At 49.0% G+C, this 24,847-nt stretch overlaps 1 protein-coding gene across 3 annotated transcripts; it reads left to right on the top strand.

Annotated features, from left to right (window-relative positions):
* The first annotated feature begins 562 nt into the window (after positions 1-562).
* On the top strand, positions 563-24,109 carry SH3BP5L (SH3 binding domain protein 5 like). Of its 3 annotated transcripts, none has more exons than XM_022563313.3 (7): positions 563-777; positions 1,485-2,101; positions 7,142-7,204; positions 7,362-7,490; positions 8,970-9,131; positions 10,602-10,775; positions 11,342-24,109. In XM_022563313.3, exons 2-7 carry the CDS (start codon positions 1,919-1,921, stop codon positions 11,786-11,788), a joined length of 1,158 nt encoding a protein of 385 aa, XP_022419021.1. In that variant the 5' UTR covers positions 563-777; positions 1,485-1,918; the 3' UTR covers positions 11,789-24,109. The 3 variants fall into 3 exon arrangements, with proteins under 3 accessions (XP_022419021.1, XP_022419020.1, XP_030616410.1); XM_022563312.3 differs by lacking the exon at positions 563-777 and adding an exon at positions 933-1,038; XM_030760550.2 differs by lacking the exon at positions 563-777 and adding an exon at positions 952-1,028.
* The last annotated feature ends 738 nt before the right edge of the window (positions 24,110-24,847 follow it).

Raw genomic sequence — 24,847 nt, forward strand, 5'->3', positions numbered from 1 at the left:
GAAGGAAAAATTCAGTCCATTTGACTCGTTCACCTCAGAGGAAGTTAGGTCTTTTGCAAAAATAAAACATCCATCCTGAAGCCTTCCCCTTAGGCCTCTCCTGGCGACACTCAGAAGTGATGAATTTAGGTCAGGTCATTTCATTGATACACAAAGCCATGTAAACAAACTCCTCCTCCTCGCGGGCTTTTGAGCAGGGTGCAAGAGAGCACTGAGTTCAGATTAACTAAACTTCTAATCAGTGTTCATGGGGTAATCAGTGACCCCACTGCAATGACGTTCAGTGGGACAGGGCCTGGCTCGGGAAGGGGCTGGCGAAGTGCAGCGCTGGGGGCATGGTGGGAACGCCGGCAGGAGAGATTTACCTATCAGAGCTGCCGTTTAGACCCCGTTACGAACTAAGGGCACCGCTGACTTCACTTGAGTGAGGACAGTCATTCCTGGAAAACTACCCCTCGTCCCATCAGCAGAGTCATCTCGCACCTGCCTTGAACGACGATGACTGCTACGGCCGGAAGCTCACAAGCCCACAAGCCCACTTCCGACTTCCTGGGCAAGGCCGGAAGTGGCTTTGGTTGTAACCAGAACCCAGCGCCGTAAAGTAAGATGGCAGCAATCTCTTTGAGGCGATTGTCCAATCTCCGTTTTATTTCTAGCACTTCCTTACTCACCAGGGATTCTCGACTTCCATTACCCACCCTAGTTTTTCTCAGCACAACCCTCTCATATTTCAATGTCATTTATCAGTAGTGGAGGATGGGCCGGAGGCAACGTCAGGTGAGCGTCAGCGCCGTGAGGCACCATTTTGTACGGAAACCGAAGGCCGGGCGGGGATGAGTGCTGGGGGAATCCAGATGTGGCCTGGTTAGCGGGCGAGCGTGAGGGGGAGGGGCGAGAGGGCAGGAGGGCGTTGCTACAGGATGATGTATTTCCGTTTCCTCGCGGCCTTGTTGTACTTGGTTGGACAGGCTTGTTGCGGGAGGGCGGGGGAAGATTGTTGGCAGTGGAGAAGGTCCGCGCAAGGGAAGGTAAACTGAGGTAATGCCGAGAAGAGGGGTGCCTTTGCGCCCGGCTGCGTAGGAGGTCTGGGGCTAGGGTCCTTGGGATTTAGGAAGAGCGGGGTTGGAGATGGGAGGCTCGGATTGTCCACAGGGTTAGAGAGAGAAGAGGAGGTGGGGTGGGGCTGGGGGTTACAAGGTGATTTGCAAAGCTGGGTGGGGGTGGAATGGGGCGGCCAGAACAGAAGCGGGGAGGGTTGGAGGAGACGGTGGAGAGGATGAGAGTGCGGAGGGAAGTCTGGAAGGCGCTGGTGGGGGAGGGGCTGGGGCCCGAGAGCCTGGAACGCGGGAAAGAAGTTGAGGGGGTTGGTCGGAATGTGGGGGTGTGGGAGGAAGGGAGCCGGGTTCTTCGGAGGCTGGGGGGTTGGAAGGGGCTGGTGGCCGACGTTCGAATGCTGACCATGTACTTGGCCTTTGTTTCCCCAGCAACTCCCCAGAGACTCTCATCCAGCAGCCTCTGCTCAGGCCCAGCCTTCTCTCTCCAGTTGCCACCACAGCCTGGAGGCGCCTGCCTCCGCCCTCCCGAATGGTGCTCCTCCTCGCAGGCCTCGGCCCAGGATCCAGGCCCCCTTTGCCTCCTGCCTCGGAGCTGTTGCTCCGGGTCTCTTCTGGTGGACTCCCCGTGACGGGGAGGGAAGGACTTTTGCACATACAAGGCTATAGCTCTTGGGACCCCACCGGCAACTTGAATCTCGGCCTCTAACCGAGTGTGAGGTTCTTCCTGTGCCCTCTTTTTCCACCCTTTGAGAAGAGAAACGCTTCTTCTTGCCACCCAGAGCCCAGGAAGCCCCAAGCTGGGGCCCTGGTCCCAGCATGTCAGTCCTCTTTTTTGTATAGGGCTGTGCCCTCTCCCCATCAGCATGGCTGAACTCAGGCAGGTTCCAGGGGGGCGGGAGACCCCGCAGGGGGAGCTTCGGCCTGAGGTTGTAGAGGATGAAGTCCCACGGAGCCCAGTTGCAGAGGAGCCTGGAGGAGGTGGAAGCAACAGCAGTGAAGCCAAATTGTCCCCAAGAGAAGAAGAAGAACTGGATCCTAGAATACAGGTCAGAAGACTGAGGTGGGGGAGAGATAGGGAGATTAGATTCCAGCTTTTCTGAAAAGCTGTCAGATAAATGAGGGGTTAGACTTACTCTTTTCCCAGCGCACGGGCAGGAAAGGAAAACAAGTTTGTCAACAAATCTTTGCAGTATAGTGTGACAAACGCGAAAAGAGTTGTGTGCGGTGTGAGTACAGAGAAAGGCCCGGCCTGAGTGCCTGGGGTGTGTTGCTGAAGGCTTCACTGATGAAGTGAAGTGACAAATTGGCAATAGATGCAGGAAGCACACTTTAGGTCAGTAGAGAGTAGAACTGTTGTTTCTTTTCCAAATAAGCAAAGGGGCTGTTGGCTCAGAGATGTAGCATGAGTGGGATGTGAGAGAAGATGGCTTTGAGATCGGGAGGCAGTTTTGAATCTTTTCCTCTCTCCTGCTTTCTCATCAGTGCCTCCCAGGGACATTCATATTTGTGAGAGGTGAGACCTTTCATGTCTTATAAAGGTGGCATCAGGCTTAGGCCTGTAAGGAAATCTGATGTGTTCAGAACGTTGTATCAATTGCAGTCAGTCCTTAATAATACAGATTTCTGGCTCTGAGGATGCTGGGTCAGTCAAATGAATGGAAGAGCTGATTTGTTGCCTTGGAGCATTTACAGGCTACTTGGTAGAAGGGCAGAACTTTGTGAAGGAGACCTCAGAGCAGTGGGGGAGGAGGACAGGCACCATGTGTAGTAGATGCATGGCCAAATGAGGCTGGATCTCAGTGTTTCTGGGCAGTGGCAGGGAAGGGCTTCCTGGAGAAGCTGTTTGGACAGGTGAGGGCCAGGTGCTCCTGTGTGTTTGGGGCCTGAGTCTGCCATTTGGTATGGTAGCATCTCCAGGATTCTGATGCGGAGGTGACTCACACCTCTGTAGGTGAGCAAGAGCGTCCTGGGGCTCTCATTCCTGGGCTTCTCTGTCAACAGACCTTTATTAGATTACTTCAGTGAGTCAAGGAGATTTCAAAGCTGGTCCTAGCATCTTTCCTGCTCTCTCTTGGTGGGGTTTCCCAGGATGTGTGTGGAGAAACCGTGTCTGTGCTTATAGTGGAGCAGTAATGAGCCATTTGTTTACTGACATGAGTTAGTAATTTATTTCTGCTGTGTTTTATGGGCACTGTATTGAGAACAGCTCAATTTCTCGTGCTAGTTCTATATAGATTTGTTGTCCACTGAGGAAACAAGTTGTGAAGAAAGCATTGGGCTGAGATTCAAGCAGCCTCTGGCCGGATGATTTGTGATTTTCATGTAAGTTATGTAACCTTACCAAGCCTCAGTTTCTTCATCTGTAAAGTGAAGGGTTGGTCTAGCTGATTTGCTCAGCTCATTTCTGCTCTGCTCTGACATAGTGCTATGATTCTTTTCTTTCACAAACTCTTTTGCCTGTCTTTTTTTTTTTTTTTTGCCTGTCTTTGATGAAAGTTCATAGGTTGTGCTTTGAGAAAGAGACCTCTGTCTGTTTGTCAGGGAGGAGGGCGTGGTTGTCGTCCTTCATACACCCCTCTGCAACATTCCTTGCCCCCTTCCAGAGGAGAATCCACTGCAGTTTCTTTGCTCGGTCGCTCCTGTGTATTTTTCCATTGCCTACACAGGCAAAGGTGGTAGTATGAAAAGGCAGCTTTCATGTTGTGCTGTCCAGTAAAGTAGCCACTAGTTGCTTGTGGATACTTAAATCAACTAGGAATAAATAAAAAGTAAAAATGCAGCTCCCCAGGTGCTGTTGGCAGTTGCAGATGTAGAACATTTCCATCATCATAGACGGTTCTGTTGTATGAGCTCTGTGAGGGTTGGAGACTACTGAGCAGCAGTAAGATTCACCTCGCCTTCAGTGAGCTTGCAGTGTTACTGGAGCAAGAGGGGCAGGCGGACCTTAGTCTCTCTTGCTAAACTGGAGGGCACATTGTGGAATGTTGTGGGCTACGTAGGGAGGCAAGGTCATGTTGTAGAGGCCTCCCTCGCTGATGAAGCTGGGCCAGTGCTCTGACCTCAGTAGGCATTCAACATATTCTTGCCATGTGGGAGAGGCAGCTTGGTGTGAGGGGTACCTTTCATGGAGGAGGCCGGTGGCATTCAGACCTTCTGGGTTTGGGCTCTTCTGGATGAGAAAGACATTGGGGTATGTGTCTTTTGAGTTTCTTTTTAGTGTTGACAGTGTACAAGATCATGTTATCCTGATACTATATTTCAGCACTTTGAATGGATCAGTGCATTCAGTCCATCAGAGCCTACCAGGGAACTTTAAAAGCACCCATTCCTGAGCTGTGCCCAGATATGTGAATTCTCCTTCTGGGTGGGGCGAGAAGTGCTTCTAATTGTGGCCTGTGAGAGTCCACTGATCCAAGGATATCCCAAAGGTGGAGACCCTATTCAGGTATTTTCTCAACTACCAGAAATGGTCCCTTAGGGCAAGGCTCTTTCTGATGTGGGGGGTGGGGAGTCTTGGCAGGCAGGCAGCTTGTGCCTCCTTGTCTGGTGGGATCCTTCTGGAAGTTGGAGGGAAGCCAGGTAGAGGCCAGCTCTAGGCCTGCGTGGAGTGTGCTGCCCCCCAGGGAAGTCCACTGGATGTGTCTCTGTGTCTTGACCTCAGCATACTTCTCTGAGGCCTCCAGGCTGGTCCTCAGCTTTCTGAGAGAGACAGAGTCCCAGTGGCAGGAAGGAATAAGGGAGGGTTGTACTAAGATGGGCCTGGGTCTCCTCTCCTATGACTTTTCTCAGCCCCCTTTATGATGGCACATTCTTTCCTCAGGTAAGTAGATGTGTTCACTCACCTGCTTCTCCTCAGAGTGACTTTGCAACCTCTGCGTCATCTGACGTGTCAGTTTAGCTTTCTCTGGGCAGTCATTTTTACCTTATTTCTGAGTCTTTGGGTCATGTATCACCCTGGCCCTGCTGATGACTGTGGGCTTGAGTGTTTTTCTTTTTAATTGAGATATAGTTGATTTATAATCTTATGTAAGTTCCAGGTGTACAACATAGTGATTCACAGTTTATGAGATTATACTCCATTTTGGGCTTGAGTGTTTTAATCGCTTGCACAAGTTGGGCAGGAACATCTGTAGCCCAAGCACCCGTGCCTTTGACTCAGTGGCCTGGCATCGTGGGAATGCGCCCGGTGTGCTCTGAGGAGGTCGCCCTCCCTGCTGGCTGCAGGCTCACTGATGGATGATGTACGCTGACTCAGACTTCATCCTTCTTGAATTCCATTTCAGCCGGGCGCCAGGAGTCCCCTGGTGGAGCAGGCCAAATGGAATGTGTTGCCAGCGGCCCAAAACAGAGCCCTGGCTGCTTGTTGGCTTCCTGCTCTGCTTTGCCCTGGGTCTGCCTCAGCCGGACTGCCCCCATCCCCCACCCCCTTGCCCACCTTGCCCTCCAGCCTGCTCTGCTCCCCAGTCGCTTTGTCCTGCTAGAAAGAGCTTTGTGACTCCGCGGGGCAGACCTCAGAGTCAACAGGAGGCCTTTTTTTAAATTGCTGGAGGTGCTTCCTGGATATGAGTTTCTGTATAGAAAGACATGCCTGCTTCTGTGGGCCAATAGCCAGAGCCTTTCACATTCCTGGATTTGTTATATGTTTCTTTCTTTGTGTTCTACCTTATACTGTAATTAGAGCACATAACTTGGTTTCTTAGATTCTTACTTGCTGACTCAAATTTTTTAGGGCTTGAGATGGGGTATAGAAATAGAAGGACTAAAGGGGGATCACACACTGGGTTGTTGGAAGGGCCAAATGAGGTGTGAGAGCAGTGATGGCAGTGTCGCTCACTACCAAGTGCAGGTTGTGTCTGGGCCATGGGCAGCAAGCAGACACCATGCTGGCTACTGCTGGCCTGTCCATGGGCTGCAGGGCTCCTGGAGGAGGATCCTGTAGCCGAGCATCAGGCATCTCTCTGGGTATTTCTCCTCCTCAGGAGTGTCATTGGCTCACTGGACCCCAGGAACTTGACCAAGGGGAGGGGAGGATACTCAAGGTCAGCACCCTCCCTGCTCTCTGCCACTGAAAGGCCTGGGTGGCTTGCTTCTTTTGCCAGCCCTGGGACCAGTGAGGCGTTCAAGCCAGCGTGTCTGGTGACTTCTTCCTGAGCCTCTCTCTCCCTCCCTCCCACAGGATCTACCTGGGGTCCTGTCACCACTGCCCAAGCAGGCCTAGAGGCCTCCTGAACCATGCGTTCTTCTCTAATCTTGACCTTAATTGTCCACGAAGCCCTAATGATTTTGCATCCTGTATTTCCCTGGGGTCTGCCCTCTCCTCTCCCACCTGGAGAACTACAGACAGCCTCCACTTTTGTCTCCCTGGCCCCTCCAAGCTTTCCCTACATTGCCTATCTCTGCCTTCCTAAACCACCAGGTGGCATTAGTCTCTGAGGGGTTCCCGCTGCCACTGGGAGAAGCCCTAGTATCCTGTCCTTGTGCCACAGCCCCTCTGGCTTCTCACCCAATAATCTGCCTTCCCTGGGCACCTGCTCTCCTTTTGATTCCCAGCCTCTACCATGCCCACCCCTCACCTGGCTCCTCACACCACTGAGGGCCTGTTGCTTACTTATTGGGCCGGAGCTGCCACCTCTTTGTGTTCTGAATCCTCAGGTCTCATGGTGATGAACTGTGATAAGTGTGTAGTAAAAGTATGCTGAGTGAGTGGCCCAGCGGGTTTGTCCTTTCTGGGACAGAGACCGTTAGCTCTGAAGGAGACTCCTGGCTGGAGTACGAGGAGGAGGTGGTGCAGTCTAATGGAGAGAGCACAGGCTTGTTGCCACTTTGCTGTGTGCATAGGAGTTTTCCATACTCTGAACCTCAATTTTCTCATCTTTAAAATGGGGGTTTAGAGGTGGAATTGTGAGGATTACAGGAGGCTATATATTATTCTGTCTGACAGGAGGCATTTGACAATGACCTCCTGCTGCATTTCTTCACTTCCCTGGTTGGCTGGGCTTTCCCTCTGTGTACTGTGCTCCTGCCCTGCCTGGTTCATGTGAGGCTGCTTACTTCCACTGCTCTAACTTTCTGCCCCTCTTTGGCAGGAGGAGCTGGAGCATCTGAACCAGGCCAGCGAGGAGATCAACCAGGTGGAGCTGCAGCTGGATGTGAGTGTTGCTCCTTTTCCTCACACTCCTGGGCTGTTTTCATCATTTTCCCTCCTCTTTCAGTACAGTGGCAGGGGAAGAGGCATGTATGGAAAACAAGAGGGGCTGGGACCCACACGTATGCCTCCCTCTGCCCATGTCCTTATCCTTTTGCCAGGAGGCCAGGACCACCTACCGGAGGATCCTGCAGGAGTCAGCAAGGAAGCTCAACACGCAGGGCTCCCACCTGGGGAGCTGCATCGAGAAGGCCCGGCCCTACTATGAAGCTCGGCGGCTGGCTAAGGAGGTATGACCCACATTCTGAGGTAGGGGCCGCATGCAGAGCCTGGCCCTGTACTCTTCTATCTCTGTATGGGGTGTGAGATAGATCACCATTCTTTTCCTCTTCTGTTCCCCTTGGTTCATGTCTCTCTTTTCTTTGTTTGCTCCTCCACTCCTTTACCCATTTCCTTCTTTTTAAATTTTTCTTTGCACAATTGCACAAATAATGTGGGCTCACTATTGGAAGGCTGTAATTGTAACCTGTAACTATAAAACAAGGTAGAAGAAGAAAACCGATATTTCCCCAAATCCAACCACGTGCATGTTTCATGATTTTTGTACCTGGGATTTGTTTAGTCAAGTATGGTAAGGTGACAGACACAGAGACAGCTGCCTTCAAAGAAGAATTTATGACTTAACAGTTCCTAAGAGAAAAGGACCTGCCACATGGGCTCTGAGTGGGTGAGGAGGCAGAAAATGTGAGGGGAAAGCTTGGCTTAGAGCTTTTATTGTAGAGCGTTTATTGTGGTTTTCATGGGAAGGAATGGGTAGGGCAGGGTAGGCAACTTTGAGCCAATTAAAGATTGGCTAGTTTGAATAATTGAGGCAGGTTCTGGGCTATAGGGGTGGTCTCTAGTTTTCTGGTCCTGGCCCTTCAGTGATTTAGGGCAGGGGAAATACTGGCTTGCTGTGTGATAGATGGGTTTTGGATTGGTTGATTTGCATATGAAAAGTGTGCTCACATTCCTAGGAGTGTGTCTCTAGGAATTAGCCAGCCCTAGGAGAGCCAGCAAGGCCTCCAAGATATCAAAGCATCATAAAACATAGAAAATAAAAAACGTGATTAATATAGCACAAATAATTCCTTAAATTTTTTTTGTATATATCCTGCCAATATAGGATCACATATGTACAATTTTTATTCCTTTATTATATTAGGACGTGGTTCCATGTCAAGAAATACCCATACTTGCCATTATTTTTAAGGGCTTCTTAATATTTCTTTATATTAGATGTACTATTATTCGTTTAACCAGTTCTCTGTAACTGAAAACTTAGGTTTGTTTCCATTTTTTTGTTTGGTAAATATGGTTGTGATGATATCTCCAAGCACTTGTCTGGTTATTTCATTCAGTTTACCTGCTGGACTGGAGTTGATGGTCTCAACCATCAACTAACCACCTTCCAACTAAAGGTTGTGGATTTTTCTTTGTTCTCCCTAGGGCAAAAGGCCAGCAGCCTTCGAGACTGCTGGATTTTACACACTCACCCTCCACTGGCAGTATCCTTCTTTTTCTACATATATTTCTTCTCTGAGCTATATCCTTGCAACATATTCTTCATAGAATTTTACTTCCTCAGCATTTATTCTTAGTGCAGTTTCGGAAGTGAAGCCAACATTGCAGTGGGCCTTCCTCCTTCTCTTGTCCTTGCCCAGGGCGGGTCTCCATGGGCAGCCAGGGGTCCTTTGAGGCTCCCTATCCTGATGGTCCTTTCCCCCCAGGCCCAGCAGGAGACACAGAAGGCAGCACTGCGGTATGAGCGGGCTGTGAGCATGCACAACGCTGCCCGGGAGATGGTGTTTGTGGCTGAGCAGGGCGTCATGGCTGACAAGAACCGGCTGGACCCCACGTGGCAGGAGATGCTCAACCACGCCACCTGCAAGGTGAGCCAGGCAGTGCCAGTAGGTCCCTCCTGCCAGTTCCTGTACTTCCTTTCCTTTCCCTGCATCCTGTCACCTTCCTTAGTCCTTTCTCTCCTCCACTCCAGACTTCCCTCCGTTTTGATTCTGTTTCAGGCAAAATCTGGTCCTTGCTCTCTGCCCTGTTTGGCCTCCAGTGTGTCCCATATACACTTCCTTCTGACTTAGAATGTCTTTCTGGGTTCTTCTTGAACCTTTGCCTCCAGATGTGGGACTAACCCAAATAGTTCATTCCTGCTGATTGCTCTGGATTCAACACTCTTTTGTTATGTTTAGCTGTGACCCCTTGCTTCTATTTGCTGAATGTTCTCCCTTTCTTGCTTTTGAGCTCTGCCAGTGTACCTTGGTTTTTGAAGTACGATTTGTGTATTATTTCCAAGCTACTCTATGGCTACCAGGGAGTGGGAGGATCCCTGGCATCAGCTCTAGTCTGCCACCTTCACCTTGTAAAGGGCAAGTGTCTTAGTCTATTAGGGCTGTTACAATAAAATAACAGACTGGGTGGTTTAAACAACAGATGTTTATTTTTCACAGTTCTGGAGGCTAGGAAGTTCAAGATCAAGGCATAGGCAGATTTGGTGTCTGCAGCGGGCCTGCTTCCTGGTTCCCAGATGGCCAGCTGTCTTTTCACTGTGTTCTCACATGGCCGAAGGGGCTAGGGAGCTCTCCAAGGCCTTTTTTATAAGAAAACTAATTCCATCTGTGAGAGCTCCCACCTCTTGACCTAATCATCTCTCAGAGGGCCCACCTTCAGGGTTAGGATTTCAACATAAGAATTTTGGGGGGGTAGAAACATTTAGTCTGTAGCAGTACGTGTCAGCTCCTGAGGAGTAGTCATGTCTTGAGGTTCTTTGTGTGCTCCTTAGTCCAGGCCCATGGCCTCATGCAGAGCAGGAGCTCCACTTCCACTCTGGAACTCACACAGAGGAGAGCATGATACCGAGGGAGGGGTTGTTGAAACTGTGTGTAGGCGGGGTCAGCCCCTTGGTCCTGGTAGATGAGGTGGCTGGAGCCCTTGCCTGCTACCTGCTCAGGCACAGAAACCTGGAGAACTCAATGCAGAGCTGTGGCTCCCCACAGTGAGGCTCCTCCCTTCCCCCAGCCCTAGCCTCCAGCACTGAGGGCTCTCTGAGGACCATGGGTGTGGCAGATGTGCTCACAGGTGGACATTCCCTACACGCTCACAAGTGGTCCAGAGGGCCCCGGCACCTCTTGGTAGCAACGAACCTGAGAGGCGGTTGGTACAGGTAACAATAGGCAGGTACAAGGACTCACTGTTCTCTTTTGTGTCTTGGGAGCTCAGTGCTCTCTCCAGGCTCTGCAGTGGGGGATCTCCCCCAGGGTAACATTTGGAGTGGCAGCCTGAGCAGGCTATAGGGGCAGGAGGGTGGGACCGAGTTCAGTGATGTGTGCCCTCCATCCCACCTGGGCCAGGTGAATGAGGCCGAGGAGGAGCGGCTTCGTGGTGAGCGGGAACACCAGCGGGTGACACGGCTGTGCCAGCAGGCTGAGGCTCGGGTTCAGGCCCTGCAGAAGACCCTCCGGCGGGCCATTGGCAAGAGCCGCCCCTACTTCGAGCTCAAGGCCCAGTTCAGCCAGATCCTGGAGGTAGCTGAGTGGGAGAGGGGGAGGGTGAGTGGACGGAGGATGGGGGAGGGGGCAGGCATAGAAAGGGAGGGCAGGTAGAGGGGACACCAATCTGCTTTTCTGGGCCATCCACCAGGCCAGTGCGGAGGAACAGGTGTGCTCAGAATGACCCCGCAGGAGTGGGAGGTGGGGTTAGGGAGTGAGTGCTGGCAGAGAAGGGAGGTGAAGGAGAAAAGGTGAGAATTGGGGGAGACCGGGGAGAATGGGGCAAAGGAATCGGCCAGATAGGGAAAGGGGACAATGGGGAGAGGGGGAAGAGCGGGTGGGAATGAAGACCTGGGAGGAAGGCCCCGGAAGGTCAGGCAGGATCAGGGAAGGTTGCTGGGGAAGGAGGATCCCAGGAGGAGGAGGAGTGGAGAGAGGCTGGGTGGAGCACTGCAGATGAGTGGTTGCTGGTGAGCAGAGCCGAGGGCCTGGGACGGGAGACCCCAGCGCAGAATATTGAGTGGGCCTGACAGGACTTGGCAGCTCCAGGGGCCTCGGATAGTTGCCCAGAGGGTCACCTGACTCTGACCCTCCCTCTGCAGGAGCACAAGGCCAAGGTGACAGAGCTGGAGCAGCAGGTAGCCCAGGCCAAGACCCGCTACTCAGTCGCCCTGCGCAACCTGGAGCAGATCAGCGAGCAGATTCATGCGCGGCGCCGGGGCCAGCTCCCTCACGCCCCGGGCCAGCTGCGCTCTTCCCCAGTGGGGGCCGAGGCCGGGCCTGATGGTGGCGAGGATGGGGACAGCGGGATCATCGAGGGGGCCGAGGGCGGGGGGCTGGAGGAGGGTGTCAGCCTGGGGCCTGGCCCTGCCCCCGACACGGACACGCTGAGCCTGCTGAGCCTGCGCACTGTGGCTTCAGACCTGCAGAAGTGCGACTCCGTGGAGCACCTGCGGGGCCTCTCGGACCACGCCAGTCTGGATGGCCAGGAGCTGGGTCCCCGGAGTGGGGGTCGTAGCGGCCGCCACCAGCGCAGTATCAGCCTGTAGCCCTGTGCTCAGGGTGGCTGGTGCAGTCTTAACCACCACTGGCCCATGGAGGGCCCTGCAGGCTCCTAGCTCCCTCTCCTCGGGCCCTCGCTTCCCCCAGAGAGGTCAGGTTGGCTGTGTCTTGAGTCTGTCCTGTCTTCCTCACCCTGCCCTGCCCCCGACAGGTGGCAGCTCTCTTTGCCTTACCCTTTCAGAAGGCTTGTCTTTGGCTCTCACATCTCCCTTCCGCCTGCTGGCCCCTCACAGTCTGATACTGTTTGCTGCCCTCTTTTTGACTTCTTCCATCTGTCTGGTTTTTCCCCTCAGGGAAATTTGTCTAGAAGGCACAGGGACACCATCAGAGAAGGTGGGCGCTGGACCTGGGTCCTGGCATCTTGGCCCCCCCAAGCTTGAGTGAATGGACGGGTGCCCCTCCCACCTACCCATCTCCCGAGTGGTCCCGAGTGGCAGGGATGCTGCCGAGCCCTCCTAGCAGCCCAGCGCCCCAGTCCTCTGTCCCAGCCTGCCTGTGTGTAACATGTAAGATGCACTGTGGGACTGTGTGACTCTGGAAGACACCACCCATCCCTTTAGTGCTCCCTCCTCATGACCTAAGCCACTTTGCTATGTGTGCCTCAAAGCAGGACTTGAGGGATACTGGTGTCAGGGAAGGTGAAACCCAATCTCATCGTTGATAAAGGGGGCACCACCAACTCCAAACAGACTCCCGTGTGTGTGGTGTTTCCCCAGCTTGGCTGGGTCCTTAACATTGCCAAGGTGCTAGTGAGTCCATGTTGGGGGATGGAGATGTAGTGAGGTCCTGATGGCTGAAGGCCTTGCCATTCCTGCTGTGGAGTTAGGTTAATTTACTTTTTCTGGGTAGAGGATGCTGAACCAAATCTCAGCATCCTCCTGCAGGGTAGAGTTGGGGAACTTGGTGCTCAATTGCTCTCCCTCGCTCTTCCCCAAACCAAACGGTACCTAGTCCATGATCCCTTGGGGGGTGCTCAGGTTTGGCTGCAGAGCCTCCACTGATATGGGGAAGGTTTGGCCTGGGGTGAGGGAACCCGCCCTCCGTAGGGAGCTGCTTCAGGTGTCTGGTGGTACTCCTGTGCTGCGTGGGGCGGGGGAAAGGTAGGGAAGCCACACTGGATCTAGGTGCCTTGGGAGCACCAATCCTCCTGTCCCACCCCAGGAGGGCTGAGAGCTGGACTCTGGACAGGAGAACTTGTGCCTAGGCCTGTGTGCTGCTGCCGTTGACTGGGGGAGGAGCAGGCCTTCGAATAGAAGGTGTCTCCCTGTCCCAGGGTTGAGGCAGTTTGGTCATGATGAGAACCGCCAGGTTTGAGGTGGCCATGGGGGGAGGGAAGAAGGGGGAGGACGTGGGCGTGCGTGCGTGCATGCATGTGCCTGTGTGTATGGGGGAAAAGGGTCTGCCCCTGATTTTATTTAAATAAAATAGTTTATGTAACAGTAATGTTTATTGTCCCTTTCAGGGAGGGAAGAGGAGAAAGGGGTGAGGATGGAGAGTGGGAAGGAACAGGGTGAAGCGGGATGCTCTTTTGATGGGGTAGTCAGAGGTCTCTTGGGAGGTGAAGGTTGAGATGGATCAAACCCAGGCAATGAGAGGAGGGAAGGCTTATGGCCACAGGGCTGGGGTGAATGCGCACCAAGTCGGTGGTGCCCTGCAACCCCCTACCCTTCCAGCTTACCCGCCAAGGAGGGCTCTGCAGGGTGGAGTGGGTGTTGTCAGCCACTGGTGGTACAGACAAGATGATGGTGCCAATCCTGGATGTGAGCATGAAGAAAGGGGAGGGACAAGTAGCGTTGTGGGATTTAGCAAATATACAGGATGCCCAGCTAAACTTGAATTTCAGATAAACGATGTTTTTGGCCCCTGCAGTGTTAAGGACATACTTAGATACTAAGTTGTTTGTCATCTATCTGAAATTAAAATTTAACATAGATAAAAGGTGACTCCCAAGTCAGGGCTTGACCTGTTGGTGGGTCAGGAGGGGTTTGAATACATTTGGACCCACTGCCTGTGAAACATCTGGTGGAATCAGGTTGGGGAAGAGATGAGAACTTCAGGAGCTGAGGAAGTGGAGAGTGAAGTCTCTCGACCAAACCTCACCGGGGTGCACCTATATTTATAGCCAGGTGAGGAGGGAGTCAGCTAAGGGATGGAGAAGGTGCTGCCAGGGAGGAGGAGGGGGAGACCCACTGGAAACCTGGTGGGAAAAGGGTGTCCTGAAGACCTTTAAGGGGCAAGGTGAAGGCCAGGAGTTGAAGGGACAGGAGGGCAGAAGAGTGACCCTGGTGACCTCAGGTGGTAGATGGGCCATTAGGAGCCTTTGTACCCTTTGACCAGACTGTCCAGGTGTGAGACTGCCTTTCCTGACCTGGCTTATTAATTGAGAAATAAGCAAAGTGTGATAAGGCACATGGGTGCCAAAATACTTCCTTTATCACTGGAAAAGCTGCTGTGACTGTATGTGTGGTCTGTGTCCTTGGGTAAGTGGGCTTTCTGAGATGATTCCCCAGGGTCATACTTCCCTACCCAGTCTGTGGCAGTGTGGAACCTGTAAGGCTCCTGGTGCAAAGGAACCCTAGAAAAGAAGGGCAGGCTGTGCCCACCCAGTTTCTCCATGCAGAATCACCTACCAGAAAAGGCAATAGTGGAGAGAGAACATGAGGGTTGGCGCTAATGGCTAACCATGGCAAATGTGCCCCCTAGCCCTATCGTAACAATAGTGGATTGCACTCACCCAGTGTGTCTCACATGCCAGGCATATGCATCGATCTGTTTAGTACCCATAACAATATTATGGGGTAGGTAGCACCACAGTTGCTTTCTTCCAGGTAAGAATACAGGCATAGTAGAGGTGCCCATTCTGCCCTTAGCCTTGTAGGAGGTAATGGAGGCAGTTGGACTCTAGAGTCTAAACTCTTCAGCCCTTGAGTGAAGCCCCTCACAGGAGCTAGAGTTGAGAAAGTAGAGGGAGTGTGTGTAGTCAGCTCTTAGGAAGTTTTACTGGGGAAGGGGAGCTGAGAAATAACAGGATGGTCAAGGAATTTTAAAGTAAGCAAGAGATGGTCAAGTTATGGGGGATGTGGAGTCTCTTCTCCCCATGTCATATGTCCTAGTGGTAATGACTTCTTTTGAGCTATGTCCCCCTCAAGTGAGCAGCTGGGCCTCAGTCTCCCTGGCACCCAGCTCACGCCCAGCACCTAATAGATGCTCAGAAAGCGCTTTTGCATCTCCCTTCTCCCTGCCCCGATCCAAATCTATACCAGATTATAGGTTGTCCCTGACCTATGATAGTTTGACTTGATTTTTTGACTTTACAATGATGAGAAAGCAGTACACATTCAGTAGAAACCGTACTTCACATTTTGAATTTTGATCTTTTCCTTGGCTAGTGATATGAGGTACAATACTCATGATGCTGAGCAGCGACAGCAAGCTGTAGCTCCCAGTCAGCCACACGATCATGAGGGTAAACGACTGATGCACTTAGAACCATTCTATACTCATACAGCCATTCTGTTTTTCAGTTTTCAGTACAGTATTCAATAAACTATGTGAGATATTCAACACTTTATTATAAAACAAGCTTTGTGTTAGATGTTTTTGCCCAACAGTAGGTTAATGTAAGTGTTCTGAGCACATTTAAGGTAGTTTAGGCGAAGCTATGATGTTCAGTAGGTTAGGTGTATTAAGTGCATTTAAAAAAAATATTTATTTAGACACGCTGGGTCTTTGTTGTGGCACACGGGATCTTTGTTGCGGCTTGCGGGATCTTTAGTTGCGGCATGTGAACTCTTAGTTGCAGCAGGTGGGATCTAGTTCTGTGACCAGGGATTGAACCCAGGCCCCCTGCATTGGGAGCACGGAGTTGTAGCCACTGGACCACCAGGGAAGTCCCCTAAGTGCATTTTTGACTTAGGGTATTTTCAACTTACAATGGGTTTGTCAGGATGTACCCCCATTGTAAATCTAGGAAGATCTGTACTTTGTTAGTACTGCAGTTAGGAGATAAGATCTGTATCCATAGTCCTAGGAACTCCATGTCTCCAAGTGGGGAGTTCCCAAATTTCTCTATGCTTCAATTTTATGACCTGTATGATGAGAAAATCTACATGTGCTTAGCACAATGCCAGGTTGATAGCCACAATGATGCATGTTAGCAGTTTTCTGAAGCTTCAGAATGCAGTGAAGTTCATGAAAGGAGGCCTCGTCCCATCTTGTGCTAAACAAGGAGGCTGTTTATAAAGACCCCACTGAGGGCTGGGTTTCCCTCTTTGGATATGATTTTGGAAGTCTTCCTTACTCTGCCTTGTGCATGGAGGGGAGATGGGCTTCTAGTGCTGTCATGGTCCTGCTCTGTCGGCAGGGGGCAGCAACCACCAGAAAGCAGGCGAAGTGAGATCTGGGTCTCCAGCTCTGTGGGCTTTACTGTGTTAGTCCTGCAGGACTATGAGGTTCACCTCTTGGACACTGGGCAGCAGGGCCTGGGAGCATGGTGGGGTACGGGTTAGGGTCCATACTCCAGAGTTGAACCCTGTCTGTCCCCACACAGACAGGGGCTTCTTGCCTCCCTGCATGTCACTGGAACCATCAGCTGTGTGAAAGCTGGGCCAGGTCTGCTGGGGCTGGTGTCATTTGAGACCAGATGTTCTGTGCCTGTGGTGTGCCCTGTCTCTTCAGAGCTCACCTTCTTTATTGTCCTCGCTAGTATCCTATCCCTTTCCCTTCCTCACCCTCCTTCCATTTTCCCCTCTTGGGAAATCCCATTGGCTTCTCCCTACCACCACTCCTGAGCCCCAGACTACCACCCTGTGCCATAGCCTGAACGAAGGACACCAGGGGACCATTTCACTGGCTGGCGAAAATATGTGTGGTTTATTAAGAAATATTTACCAGCATCTTTCAGATTGCAAAACACCGTGGTAGCGCTTGCTAGGAAGACCAGAAAATATAATACCGTGGGTGGGACATCCAGGTAAGGAGCACGGGGGTGCACATAGCTAATGGGTGATGCAGGGCAGTAAAAAAATAGATAACTAAAGAGGGATGCAATCAAGAGGGCTCTGGGAGGTTATTTGAGCTGGGGATACTCTCTGAAGCTCTGAACCAGCCCCTGGCCTTAAGCTAGAGAGGTGGTAGCAGGAATCCCAGTTCCTCTCCTGCCCCTGCCCCCCGTGACCCCCACCTCCAAGTGCTCCTGTCCCCATGCTTCACTCTTCTGAAATCTGGCATGAGCTCTTCTAGCCAAAGCCTGTGTCTGCCCGATCTTGGTGTTCTCAGGGCCTGGCATGTGGCACTCTCCACCAGACATCTGCCCACAGACTTGCTTTCACTTGTGCTACTCTTGACACAAGTTTCCCCCCTGCTTAACCTTTTAGACTTCTGCCTGTGGCTTGAGGCCCAGCTCATGTGGAATTTTGACCAAAGGCCTTTCTGGTTCCCCAGCTCTCCAGCCAGGTCTGAATTAATCCCACCACCCAAGTTCCCCAAGGTCATTTGACTTATTGTGGGGCTGGCCCAATGTCACCCTTGGGGTCTTCCCTGACTCCATCTTACTCAACACCTAACATGGTACAATAGACATTGTGACTATATGTCACTTAATACAGTGACTGTATGTCATGTATGGTCTAAAGTGGGACACTTGAGGGAATTCCCTGGTGGTCCAGTGGTTAGGACTCCGAGCTTCCACTGCAGGGGGTATAGGTTTGATCCTTGGTTGGGGAACTAAGATCTTGCAAGCTGCGCGGCCAAAAAAAAAAAAAGTACACTTGAGTGTGAAAGGGGACAGATGTAACTCAGGACTGAAACGCACTGACCACACTATCCAGAGGGCTGTCATTGACCTGCCTCTGCCACAAGGGGGTTGTGTGCACATTGGATGAGCCACTCAGCTCCTCTGGGCTTTGGTGTTCCAGTCTGCAAGAAGTGGGGCTGAACTGGGTAGATAACCTCTGAATGTTATCTAAAACACTAAAATTATATGGCCAGTGGAGGAGGTTGGGGCCTGTCAGGTGTTTTGGTGGAGAATGTGAGATAGTGGATGTGTTTGGGGTCAGAGCATGAGCACACCAAGGCTAGGGTTGATTAGGGCCCAGCCCAGAGGCAGTGGAGGGCTGCTGGACATTACTGCTTTGGGCATGAGGTGATGACTGTCCACTGTGGTCAAGGAATTTGGAATGCTGGGCAGTGGTTTCTCCCTCCTGATGGCAGGCAGGTGGTGGTCACGACACAGCAGGGATATACCCGCTTATTCATCAGCATAGCTGGGAAGAGGTGGTGGCAAAATGAGTTTCTTTCCCATTTAGGACAGAGGGACATTTTGATCTAGGCTGGAATGAAGATCAGGGCCATGGAGTTTGGCAAAAGAAGACAAACCCTTCCTTAGTTGCTGCTTCATCTCACATGCCTTGTGTGCCACCATGTTCCTTTTCCCCTCTCCTTATGATTTCCATGATAACATGCAGAAGGGACGGGTCCTCTCCACATCCAACAGGAGGGAATTTCAGTCATGCCTTCTCCAGAGGTGATGCAGGAATTCTTACAAGTGTTGGGGGGACTGGGGGAGGAGTGAGGGAGTAGTGGAAGCTCCTGGCATGAAGGGCTTCCTGGCAGGAGGCTCTTAGGGCCTGCTGCTATTTAGGGGAGAATGAGAGGCCCTCACTTAACATCACCTCTCTCTCCTCCTTCTAACCTCAGTGTTGCCGCTGTGGTTTCAGCCTCACACTCTCCTCGGAGAGAGAGGCCAGGATCCCACCTGCCCCTGCACCCCAGGGTGGGAGTGTGAATTCCCACTCTCCTCCCATTTGGCCTTCTTCCAGCTGATCCTTACCCAACCTCTGTTTCCATGTTGCACAGGATTTCCAAAGCCTTGAATCGCAAGCTATTGCTTCTCTCTCAAACAGTTGCACTTAGCAGAGGGACTGTGACTACCCAGTAGGAAGGGACCTGTCAATAACAAGAAAGTCATGAGGCCTTAGAGGAAAGCTATGTCTTCACAGAACCAACAAAAACCAAACTCAAGTTTAAAAAGAGAAAAAAAAAAATGCAGCCAGGTATTTAGTTAACCAGCCATCTTAGGTATACTATTCATTTTTGCTCTGAATTGAATTATTTTTTTTAAAATCTATTTTAAAGACACATCCAGAGAGTATGTGACAGGCAAAAAGGCAGAATCTGAAAGACAGGAAAATTGATCTGGACACATACATGGAAAGGGATAAGAGGAAACACTGCAACTAGAGAAATCACAGGAATTGGAGAAAGTGAAAGAAGTGTAGTAGAAGAGAGTAAGAGAGATGTAAAGATAGCTGTGTGAACCCAGCTGGGGGAGGGACCACAAGGATAAGAAGAGGAAATCACCCCCAGGTGACTGAGCTAGTAGCAAAGTTGGTGCTTAGAGGTGCCTGGACATTAATTGAGCCAAGTCAGATTTGTAGCCCTCCCTTATCTTGACCTGTCTTAAGGTTCATAGGGGTGGGACCATTCCTGGCACTGCCTACCTTCTGTAGCCGTCTGCTGGCCAGAGGTTTATGGCTCTGACGTCAGGGAAATTACTGATAAATCTTGTCTTAGACATGCACCACCCTCCATTGGCTCCAAAAGTGTTTGATATCAGTAATAGAAAACCAGATCCTGTGAGTTGTTAAAAAGCAAAATTCAGCTGAGTAAATTTTAAAGACCTTATTCAATGATTCATGAATCAGGCATCATCCCATGTAGCAGACGGAAAGGAGCTCCAAGGAGCTGCACAAATGAAAGACTTTTATAGGCAGAAGGGAGCAGGAACAAGGAAGACATATTAGCAAAAAATGGACTGGTTGTGACAAGGTCACCTTCCTTTAGGGGCTGCAGAGGTCTATCAGGCGGATTACTTCACTAGTGCTGACCAGGTAATTCCTGGTTGGTTTAAAAGTCCATTCCTGGAAGAGGCCAAAACTACTTTAAGTCCTTGGGGTTTAGCATAAGTGACTATATTTTGGGCCTGTTGTCTTGCTGTTAATAGAGTGAATTCAAGACATAGGCCGGGCCCATGGAATACATAGGGGAGAGGGGGGTGCCATCCTAGGAAATCCTTGAATTCTTTCTTGGAAGTAGCTATCCTATTACCAGGTAGCAGAGGACCAAGGGGAATGTGCCTTAGGACAAGCCCAAGGACCTCTTGGCAGCTCTGCACCATTAATTCTGTGAGGATCTGTGTGCCTGGAACCCAGCCAAAGCTGAATAAGCCTCTCTAATCAAAATATTGTTGTTTTCTTCAGGACTTGTGGGTTCTGAGAATTTTGTGCTTCTTTGTGGGATATACTCTTTCAGTTATGAGCATGAAAATCTCAGTGCAATGAGGACAGAAGAAATATTTGCTTCTCACCCATCCTTCATCTTAAACATGGCTTAATAGGGAAGCATTGCCCAGAGAATCTGGCCCAGAGAAGATTCTTCTAGAACACTGGTTCCTAAAGTATATCCTTCAGACCAGCAATATAAACATCACCTGAAACTTGTTATAAATGCACATTCTCAGGCCCCACCACCTTACACTAACCCCACCACTCCAGAGGTACTGGATCAGAAATTCTGGGGTGGCACCAAGGACCTGCTTAACAAGCCCTCCAGGTGATTCTGATGCTCACTGGAGTCTGAGAATAGGCAGGTATAGGGGATGTGGGAAATGCATACAGGGCGCCTAAGACTTGCACTTCATTCACTTTTTACTTGCCAAAGTGAGTTACTTGGCCTAACTTCAAAGGAGTGGGAAGTGCAATTTACAATGTGCCCTGGAAGAGGGAGTTCTGGGTATTTTAGGCCATAGATAGTGTTAAATAACGAAAATTAAACCGAGTAAATTTTCAAGATCTAATTGGCTTTATCGAACAAGTCATGAATCGGGCATCATCTCATCTAGCAAGTAGAAAGGAGCTCCAAGATTGGAAGAACTAATATTGTTAAAATGGCCATACTACCTAAAGCAATCTACAACTTTAATGCGATCCCTATCAAATTACCCATGACATTTTTCACAGAACTAGAACAAATAATCCTAAAATTTACATGGAACCATAAAAGACCCAGAATTGCCAAAGCAATCCTAAAGAAAAAGAACAAAGCAGGAAGCATAACCCTCCCAGATTCCAGACAATACTACAAAGCTACAGTAATCAAAACAGTGTGGTATTGGCACAAAAACACATATGGAACAGTGGAACAGAACAGAGAGCCCAGAAATAAACCCGCACATCTATGGACAATTAATCTTTGACAAAGAAAGCAAGAATACGCAATGGAGAAAAGACAGTCTCTTCAGCAAGTGGTGTTGGGAAAGCTGGACAGCGACATGTAAATCAATGACGTTTGAACACACCCTCTCACCATACACAAAAGTAAACTCAAAATGGGTTAAAGACTTAAATATAAGACATGACACCATGAAACTCCTAGAAGAGAACATAGGCAAAACATTCTCTGACATCAATCGTAGCAATGTTTTCTTAGGTCAGTCTAAGAAAACTTCTATCCCTACTTCCAAGATGATAGAAATAAAAGCAAAAATAAATAAATGGGACGTAATAAAACATAAGCTTTTGCATAGCAAAGGAAACCATAAACAAAAGGAAAAGACAACCTACAGTCTGGGAGAAAATATTTGCAAACAGTGAGACTGGCAAGGGCTTAATTTCCAAAATATACAAACAGCTCACATAACTCAATAACAAAAAAAAACAACCCAGTCAAAAAATGGGCAGAACACCTAAACAGACATTTCTCCAAGAAGACATACAGATGGCCAATAGGCACATGAAAAAATGTTCAGCATCACTAATTATTAGAGAAATGCAAATCAAAACTACGATGAGGTACCACCTCACACCAGTCAAAATGGCCATCATTAAAAAGTCTACAAATAATAAATGCTGGAGAGGGTGTGGAGAAAAGGGAATCCTCCTACACTGTTGGTGGGAATGTGAATTGGTGCAGCCACTTTGGAAAAAAGTATGGAGGTTCCTCAAAAAACTAAAAATAGAGTTGCCATCTCATCCAGCAATCCCACTCCTGGGCATATACCCAGACAAAACTATAATTCAAAAAGATACATGCACCACAATGTTCATAGCAGCTGTATTTACAATAGCCAAGACATGGAAGCAACCTAAGTGTCCACTGACAGATGAATGGATAAAGAAAATGTGGTGTATATATATATATGTATATGTATATATACACACACACACACACACACACACACACACACACACACACACAATGGAATACTACTCAGCCATAAAAAAGAATGAAATAATGTCCTTTGCAGCAACCTAGAGATTATCATACTAAGTGAAGTAAGTCAGAAAAAGACAAATACCATATATCACTTATGTGTGGAATCATGACAAAAATGAACTTATCTACAAAGCAGAAACAGACTCATAGACATAGAACAGAACAGACTTATGGTTGCCAAGGGGGAGGGGGTTGGGGAAGGGATGAATTGGGAGTTTTGGATTAGCAGATGCAGACTATTTTTATATATATATATATATATCATATATAATATATATGTGATAAATATATATATATAATTGAATCACTTTGCCGTATGCCAGAAACTAACACATTGTAAATCAACTATACTTCAATGAAATATATTTTAAAAAACATTACAAAATTTAAAAAGAATGGAGCTCCAAGGAGCCGTACAAAATGGAAAGCTTTTATAGACAGAAGGGGGAAGTGATAAGGAAAGAGCAGATTACGCCTTCCTTTTGGAGATGGAAAGGGTGTGTGTGGCAGATCACCTCTTTGGTGCTGATCAGAAAATTCCAAACTGGTTAAGACTACATTCCTGGGGAAGGTTGAAACTGCAATTAGGTTAGGTATTAAGCCATGGTTTGGTGATGTGGGCTTAGCACAAGTGACTCCATTTTAGGCCTGTTTTTTTTAACTGTAGGAAAAAACAGTAGCCTTGAACATTATCAGGGGAGGTGGCAGAAGCTTGGCTTTGCTCTTTCTATTTTCATAATGCATTTCTGAAAAATAGGGCCTTTGGAGCATAAGCACAGTGTCATTATAATTTCTTGGTTTTATCTATTAGGCCAAAGTAAAGCTTCCCCAATTACCTCATAAATGCCCCATTTACAGTGGGTGGTCTTCAGGGTCCAAACATTGCACTGGGGATGTTAAGTGGCTTTAGTGTGGTCTGTGTCTCTGAGGTTGTCATTTCCATGGATCAAGTGGGGACATTATTAACACACTGTGGAAAAAAATTTTCCACAGTATTTTATGGCAAGACAAGAAAAATTTAAACAACAAATTTTCTCTGCCCTTTGGCCTCTTCTCTCCTCTCTCTGTGCATTGTGTATCTGCATTATGCATCAACCAGACCTCTCCCATTGGCAGAAATACCTGCTCAACCCTAAAGAGCAACATTCTCCTAGCATCAACAAGACAACTGCTTAAAAGATAAACCACCTTCTTGATTTTGTAAGGGGTCACATGACCCACTACTTCATACTTGCAGATTTGGATTGTGTAAACTGTCGATAATACGTCATCTGATATACAGCCCTCTGTCTCAAAAAACTTATATAAATGTGCTTTGACTTCTATTGGGCAGAGCAGTTCTCAGAGCTTTCTGAGATGCTGTTCCTAGGTTATAATCCTCAATTCGGCTCATATAAAACTTTCCATTTCTTTCGTAGACTGACTGATTAAGTTTTTGTCGACAACACAGATTCTGACTTAGTGGGTCTGGGGCCAGAGTGTCTGTGTCACACTTGGAAGAGTGAGGCCTTAAGTCCTTTCCAGAGCCCTATTGCAATGCATGCAACAAAATTCCTGCTAGCAAGGAGCTTCCACCTAGCTGTGCACCATACTACATGGTTTATGTTATTAAAAAGACCTAGGCCTGGGGAATATATCTGTGGACAAAGAATGTCACCTGCCATTTCAGTAAACAAAATATGTTGTGGACATAAAGTCATCAGCCACTGCAGCTGCCCTGAAGGTACACCCTGAGGGGAACTGGAGAAAAACAGAACAGTTAAGGTGCATATCAAAGGAATAATTTCAATGAGCACAGACTTTTGCATCTTCCCATATACAGAAAAGCAGTAAAATCATTAACTTGAGATGTCTGTTTTTTGTAATTAGCAGTAATATTTTGATGTCCGACTACATTTTTTTTTTTTCAGCAAAAACTCCTATATATCCTGGCTCTTTCCTTACCTCTTTGGAACAGTTCCTCAGAGCTGTCTGAGAGGCTATATCTGGGGCTTAAAGTCCTCAGTAAGTCTGCCAAATAAATCATAATTCTCAGCTTTTAGGTTGTGCATTTTTTTCAGTCAACATATTGATTTTGGCTTTTGTGATATTGTGATTTATAAAATATATAGATATACATTGGTCTTCCTCCTGTTCCTGGCACACAGCCCCTAAAACTCTTGGAATTTCCTAAATGATAAGAGCTATAAACATGTCTTTCATTATATTGATGAGGTGACTTTTGGAAAGCCTCTAGGTAACTCAAGGCTGGGGGCCAGTTGCCAGGGGAACCAACCATGTGATTAAAGAGTTGGAACTTTTAGTCCACCCCCACCCCCAGTCTTCTAGGAGAAGAGAGGGGCTAGAGATTGATTGAGTTCAATCATCAGTGGCAAACCATGTCTATGTAAAGAATCCTCCATAAAAACCAAACAATGTTTGGAGAGCTTCCACGTTGGTGAACATGTGGAATTTTGGGGAGAATGGAGATTCCAGAGAGCATGGAAGCCTGCACCCCTTCCCACATACCTTGCCCTATGCATCTCTTCCATTGGCATTTCCTGAGTTATATCCTTTTCTAATCCAGTAAGTAAAATATCTATGTGTTCTGTGAGCTACTCTAGCACATTAATCAAGCCCAAGGAGGGACCATGGAAACCCATCTATAGCTGATAGGTCAAAAGCATGGGTGACAACTTGGACTTAGGATTGGTGTCTGAAAAGGAGGTGGGGGCAGTTTTGTTGGACTGAGCCCTTAACCTGTGGGACCTGGTGCTATCTTCAGGTAGATCGTG

The sequence above is a fragment of the Delphinapterus leucas genome, chromosome 3 (assembly GCF_059928025.1).
Source record: "Delphinapterus leucas isolate spDelLeu-1000000601 "Yukka" chromosome 3, BTC_Dleu_Yukka2, whole genome shotgun sequence".
In the NCBI taxonomy this organism is placed as follows: domain Eukaryota; kingdom Metazoa; phylum Chordata; class Mammalia; order Artiodactyla; family Monodontidae; genus Delphinapterus; species Delphinapterus leucas.